General features: G+C 49.1%; 1 protein-coding gene across 1 annotated transcript; it reads left to right on the top strand.

Moving 5' to 3' along the window:
• Window positions 1-339: 339 nt before the first annotated feature.
• Window positions 340-3301, top strand: LOC104536784 (TOX high mobility group box family member 2-like; the record flags this gene model as incomplete). The annotated part of the gene is made up of 3 exons (XM_010179502.1): window positions 340-420; window positions 1236-1640; window positions 3167-3301. Coding segments are annotated over 3 exons (621 nt in total), but the record flags the coding sequence as incomplete, so codon positions are not given.
• Window positions 3302-7098: the final 3797 nt, after the last annotated feature.

The raw sequence follows: 7098 nt of genomic DNA, 5'->3' as shown, positions 1-7098 counted from the left end.
AAACCAATGAGTAGCTGAGGATTTCTGAATGTCTCACTGTTTTTTAAGCTAGTCCTAAATTTGGGGATTTGGGGCTCTTCTTGCTGTTCCGAGAGCCGGGATTGTGCTTTCCTCTGGTTCCTGTTGGGAAGTGATTTCCCTGAGTTTACCCTATAAAATCAGACTATGTCTCTTACCGCAGACACGCATAAATATCTGCCCAAAAATCCCAGTATGGTCCAACCCAGGGACTTAACTTGCTCGATTTGGGATAAATTCCTCCCCAGCAGAAATTAGATTTTCGTGCACATGTTTTTTTTTCCATTTTATTAATTATTATCTGTTCTTTGGTGCTTTCAGGCATACAAGAGGAAAACAGAAGCGGCCAAGAAGGAGTATCTGAAGGCACTGGCTGCGTACCGGGCCAGTCTCGTCTCCAAGGTACAGCCCACGTGTGCCATCGGTGGATGTGGTGATGTTGAATGAGTTGCAACTCATGGGACTCTCCACGGAGGAGCAAGTTTATAGGAAACCCAGAGTAATCGCCCTCCTCTGGGTGCTTGGGCTGTTTGGGCTGCTCAGGACCCCCGGGTTTAGGGGTTAAGACCCATAACTGCAGGTCGATGAGCACATATGTGCGTAACACACTGCTATCAACCCAGAGAGCCCATTTCGGTGCTAAATAGTGAAAATCCAGGGGATTTCAGGTCCATAGGGGAAATCCCAGTGCAGCAAGGCTGCAGCTGGGGCAGCAGTGATGGGCCAAGTGCCTGCCCATCCCAGTCTGGGATGATAAAGGATCTGGAGTATCATTACAGAGCCCATTGTAGGACAAAACCCTCATTGTCCGAGCCAGAAAATGTCCTGTTGCTGCTCTTTTTTCCCAGCAGCGATGAGGCCACCGTTGTCCTGTGCATTACGGACCCCACCAGGGCTGTAGGAACACATGAGATTAGGAAAGCAGAGGTTTTACAGTCCCATTTGTTCTCTATGGGAAGGAAGTTATTTTGTCACCCACCTACATGGACCTAAGGGGTGAACTCCATGCTGGGTAATGCCCCTCCAGTCATGGCACAGTTGAGTTATTGGGCTTTAATTTCCCAAATATGGGCACTGCACCCAGCCTGTGGTCACCCAGCTGGGGCTGGCTGGTGGTAGAGTGAGAGCTGTGGGTAGCTCGACTGGACAGATGGACTTTTTTGGACAGAAGTTTTCTCCCTCCATCCCTCATCACCCTCTGTTGTGTTTTCTCACAGAGCTCAGCCGACCAGGGGGAGACGAAAAGCACCCCGAGCAATCCACCTTCCAAAATGATTCCCCCCAAGCAGCCTATGTACCCAATGCCACCGCAGGCTTCCTCGCCCTACCCCGGCCTGGGCTCGTTCCTGTCCCCATCAGACCTGCAGAACTACCGCGGCCACCCGCACCCCAGCCTCTCCAGGACCCTCACCCCCAAACCCATGCTGCCCAGCATCAGTGCCTCCCCGCCTCCCTCCTTCCAGATCAGCCCTCCCCTGCACCAGCAGCTCTCCTTGCACCCGCAGAGCTCCCTCCTCAGCCAGCCCCTCAGCATGCAGCAGGTCCCCCAGCAGCCCCTCCTGTCCCCCCCCATGGCACTACAGGTACAGCCCCCCATGAACTCCTCGCCTCCCGGGCAGCAGGTAGGTGCTCAGGGGGATGGAGGGTTTGTAGCCATTGCTCCCGTTCCCATTGGGTCTGTTGGTTTCTGGATGGTTTGGGGACGTTGGGTGTCGATGTTGTCCCCAGGAAGGTCTTCTCCGGCTGGTCGCCCAGTCTTGCCTGGGTTTGCAGCATGAGCTACACCGTTGCCCCTCTTCCCATTGGTTTCTGGATGGTTTGGGGACGTTGGATGTCGATGTTGTCCCCAGGGGAGTCTTCTCTTGCTGGTCCCTCAATCTTGCCTGGGTTTGCAGCATGACCCACATCATTGCCCCTCCTCACATTGGTTTCTGGATGGTTTGGGGACGTTGGGTGTCAATGTTGTCTCCAGGAAAGTCTTCTGCTGGTGTTTGTCTGGGTTTGCAGCATGAACCGCACCATTGCCCCTCTTCCCATTGGTTTCTGGATGGCTTGGGGACATTGGGTGTCGATGTTGTCCCCAAGGGAGTCTTCTCCTGGCTCAATGCACATCTCATAGTTTGGGGGTGATGTTTTCAAGGGTGCTGAACTGTCTGGGGTCATGAGCACCCCCACAAATGGGGCAGATTTGTGCCATGGAGCAATGAAGGCTTTTTCAGTGGCAGAAGATGCAGGAACAGGGGAAGGCCCTGGTAAAGGTTCCTTGTGCTCATGGTCCACATGGGGGGACAGTCACCAGCAGCCATCCAAAACGATGAGCTGGATGGTCAGTGAGTGACCCCTCTTATGACACTGCTAAGGAAAGGGGGTGCTGAGCAGAGCAGCAAAGCAAATCCCATAGATGTGTGCTGTGAACACGTAAAACCTGCTGAGGAAAACCATCCTCCATGCCTGGCTCAGCCCAGCAGCCCCTGCTCGGGAGCCTGTGAGCTCACAGCCTCCTCTTTAAATCTGCTGTTAAGAAAATGCATCAGGAGAACAAACTGACTCTAGCAAAGCCCATTTCCTATACCTTATGCCAGGGTAGGAAGGAGGAGACGAGCAGTTTCTGAAGTTTCTCCATCTGGGATATGAACTGCACGGACTATTCACCATGGAGGACATATGCTCTGAATCCGCAGCTGCTACCATTTACTCAATGATACTTTTAGCTGTGGTATTCACCCAGCTGGCTGAATAACTTGTGTTTCACGTGTTTACTAGCCACATATCACAGAATTCATACAGTCCTTTAGCAATGAACAAAGCTTTTGGTCAGGTAACTACCATGACTCTTATTTATATACATTGCCCTATGTTACCTAATTAAGCCAACCCCAAAGAATCGAGAAAGCCAGTCGGTTTTCAGACAAAGCAGTCCCACAGCATCCTTGTTAAGTTGCCAGCTGATGGGAAAAGCATTGCTTGTATGGATGTCCCTTACCTTGATGCTGTACATGACAGTTTTGATGGGCAGCATGCCGATGGAAAGGCTTCATCTTCCACAGCCATTTACCACCCCTCAGGAAGGATGCAGTGCATGTAAACATCTTTATGCTTTATATCTGTGTACTCCCCTGTAACTCTTCCTTTCCTTTCCGCCCTGCAGGACTTCTCACACATTTCGTCTGAGTTTCCAAACAGTGTTGGACCCCGCTCTCCTGGCGCATCAAACCCTCCAGGCAGCACCGAGTGGGACGGCGACTACCCCAGCAGAGAGTGTGGGATTAACCACTGCAGGCCAGTAGACAAAACAGCACATTGCTAATGCACTTCTGTTATCTGAACCGTGACAGTGTACAACAACCCAGAGTCTGCCCTAAAATATGCAGCAAATTGGTAGGCTAGTGATGGTCAATGAAGTTCAAGGTTTCTGTTTCTCTATAGGCTCACTGAACTGATGCTATGGAAGCAGGTAGCTTAAAAATCACAGGTAATGTCTTCACTAAGCATGAAGAGGTTTCCTTTTTGAGTGCTCCCATCCATTAATAGTGGAGGATTTGGACATGTTTCCTTCTAGGGCAGGCCAGGGAAGAGTCTCTGGAGGTTTAAAGGTCCATAAGCAATGTCCTTCTGCTCCTAATGTCATTGCTGTTATCACTGAGGCCACAACCTACCATGGTTGTCTCTACAATGGATCCTTCACTGGTCCTGCGGTACAAAGCCGCATCCTCCCAAGAGCCGTGCGATGCTTTGGTTCGCTTGCACCTCGCAGGAAAAAGCCACAGGCACCTGCACACATCTTTCCCTTTGTGCCCTCCAAGTTCTGGCATGGCTGTGCCAGCACCAAGGTCCCTTCAATGCTGCTCGAATTCCCCAATAAATAAAAATATTGGGATAGGCTCAGAGCTGGGAAAGCCAACTCCAACCCTGCCTGATCCAGGGCTCCTGGCTCAGCCACAATGGTTTGGAGACTGTGATTTCGCTCTGCAAAACAGGCACGGGGACTGCTGCGGGAGCAGGTAGGGAAGAGGCTTGGTGGCTTCTGAGCATCGTTTGATTTGCTTTAAGTACAGGAACACAGTGCTGGAGATAATAGCAAGCTCCCAGCCTTTTCAGAGCACAGCTCCCGTCGGTGCCAGCAGCGCACTTACAGCCACTGGGCCAGGAACGGGCTGTACAGACATTTATTTCTTTCAGGGAAATAAATAACTCACTGAGCCATTAGGATATCACTGCCGTCTGCCTCCCTGAGGGTGCTCAGCCACGGGGATTATGTGGGGCTCTGTCACCTCTGTGTGGTCCTTCCTGAAGCCTCTGCAAACCCAAAAGAAGGAACCAGTCTGGGACTTGACGATACAAGTCATTTTTGATGCTGTGGGCAAAAAGGCTAAGGCCACTTTGGAGGGTTATGGCACACGGATCCCAATTTCCAGAGGTGCTGACCTCCCACAAAAATTAGCCCTCTGGAAATAAGCGTTGCTCTTTAGGGGATCAGCAGGGAAAACCCTTGATTTCCTCTGCAAATCCCATGCAGAAAGCTCAAGGCAGTCTAGAAAGGGGTGAAATGCTCCCATAGTGGGCAGGATTGAGTTTTGTGTTGCTGAAACAAGCTGTGCCACATCTGTCGGGAGCGCCGTATTGTAGGCAAAGAGCCCATGCAATTCATGATCAAAGCCCATGCATTTCATGCCTTTGTCACAGCAGAAATATCAAATTTCATGGGTTTATCACAGCTTCCTGGGGAAAAAAAAATCATTTTAAAACCAGACAGATTATGCAGAGACTTCCAGATAATTATTAGAGTAGATTATAGCGGTGAACTCAGATGGATATGGATCAGTACTGCAGAGAGGGCTTAGTGCACGGAAAAAAGCCATAGTCTCTGCTAAGGAAGGAGCCCATCTCCCATGACTGGAGACCCACAGCTGGCTTAATTCTCATTTTATTAATTTAATAAATTAATTTAGTTAACTCATTTAATTTTATTAAGTTTGGTGCATCGGTAGCACCATCACCTCCCTCTCCTGCTGGCCCTGCATTGCTGGTAGCATCCCCAGTAGGACTGAAGCCCCCAGGTTACGCTGGTGTCCAGAAAAGAGATGCTCTGGACCTCATCGTCCTCCTCTCTGTGCTGCTTGTTCCAACATCCCCTGCTGTAATTTGCAAGCAAAATTCTCATTTCCCCATCTCATGATGAAACTGCAGCAGGGCTTTTTCTCCCCAGCCTATCAGCCAGTTAAAATGTCATTAAATGACATTTCTTCCCTCATACCCTCGAATTCTAGGATCCTGTGAGCAGACACCCCTTGATTCACAAATCAGCCATGTTAGAGAGAGATTTTTAGATGTGTTTTAGCCCACCCTCTCCCCATTCACAATGATTTTGTGCTTCCACCCAGTTTTCCCAGCTCTTTCTGGACCGAAGCCCAAGCTGTCCTAGATTTCTAGCACAGACATGGGCAGCGTTTCTCAGCTCCTGCCTGGTATGTGCCTATCACTTCCCACCAGCGATTGCAGCACAGTTTTATTGCTTTTTGCCATCATATCACATATTTTTTATATGGTCCCCTGTCTCCCTCACCTGACAGCCTTGTTCCCACACCAAATCCCTGAGTTTTGCAGGGATTTTTCTCCAAGGGAACCCCAGGCTCACCTGGACCAAGGGCACAGCTTGGTTTACAATCACTTGCAAACCTTTCTTAATTCCTCAAGGAAATTTTTCCTGCCATCTTCTGCTCACAACTTTCCATACCAAAGCTGTCTTCAGAGTTTCATTTCTATTTATCTCCTAGCATTTTGGTGATAACACTGAAATGGATTCATATTTTGATGTCCTTCTGCTCATTTGTAAGGCACGGATTAGGTTCTTTTTTTGGGTACCATCATTCAGCAACTTTTCTCCCCTCTTCCCACTCTTTTTTGGGCTAAAAGAGGGGATGCTCTCAGTGATGCGCTGTCCAGATACACACCACCACATACAGCCACTTCATCTGGACCCTCACAACCTCCCGAATTCCTGCTAACGGTGGAGCCATCCTCTCAAATGGGGGAGCTTTCCACATCAGAAACCTAATGAGCAAACACTGTACAAAACCCATCACAAAGGCACTTAGTTTGGATTCAATTATTTATGGTAATACCTCGTAATGAACTGGGAAATGTTCTGTGGCGTATTCTGCAAAATTAATGAAGTTTTAGTACCAGAGTACCTCGCTGCTGCTCAGTGGCATTAAATCTTTGCTGAGAGCGGTAGGGAAGACTCTGCATTTTAAATGCAGATTATGAAACGTGCAGATTAACAAAATTCAGGCTCTTCTGTGGTCTATCAGAAAACAGCTCTACCAACAACAGCATTACGTTTCCCTCTTATTCCCCTCATGAGCACACCTCACACCAGCATCTCCCAAAGCTTTGTAATGTTCTTCACCACCTTTTAGGACCAAAATGGCTTTATGAAGCCAATGAGGTTGCCATCAGATTCATGTAGATGACAAAACCCATTAAAATGCCTGGATTTCAGAGCAAAACTCACATAGGATGGCAGCCAGGGGAGAGGGACTTCAGCCACTCCTCTCCCTGCTGGGTCCTGAAGTCGCTGCTTCAATAACGGAGTCATGAAGGTTGGGAGAGACCTCTCAGTTCATATCTCCCTGCTGGGTCCTGAAGTCGCTGCTTCAGTAATGGAGTCATGAAGGTTGGGAGAGACCTCTCAGATCATTGAGTCCAACCATCAGCCCAACACCACCATGGCCACTAAACCATGTCATAAAGGCTTATTTTCCCCTAACCTCCCAATTATTAATTATTCTACTTGTGCTTATTTTGGGAAAGGAGGAGGGAGGCATCGAGCAAGTGGTGTCTTCTGCTCCCATGCCATCAAACTTAATGTAAATTCTCCTGGATGCCTACAAGCATCTCAGTCATATTTTTGAGACCCTCTACTCCTTATGCAGCATCAGAACGGCACATTTTATCCAAAAGCAAGTGTACCTTTTCTAAATTTCCATAGCTTTGCCTAAGGGCAGCATGTGGTGAAGAAGGGGACCCGTGGCCAAGGGGCTGGTGCCATGCACAGCACAATCACAGAATCCCAGAATA

This window comes from Mesitornis unicolor, unplaced genomic scaffold, assembly GCF_000695765.1.
Source record: "Mesitornis unicolor isolate BGI_N332 unplaced genomic scaffold, ASM69576v1 scaffold11522, whole genome shotgun sequence".
In the NCBI taxonomy this organism is placed as follows: Eukaryota; Metazoa; Chordata; class Aves; order Mesitornithiformes; family Mesitornithidae; genus Mesitornis; species Mesitornis unicolor.
Note: the sequence above shows the minus strand (reverse complement) of the source record. Positions and strands in the feature narration are given on the sequence as shown.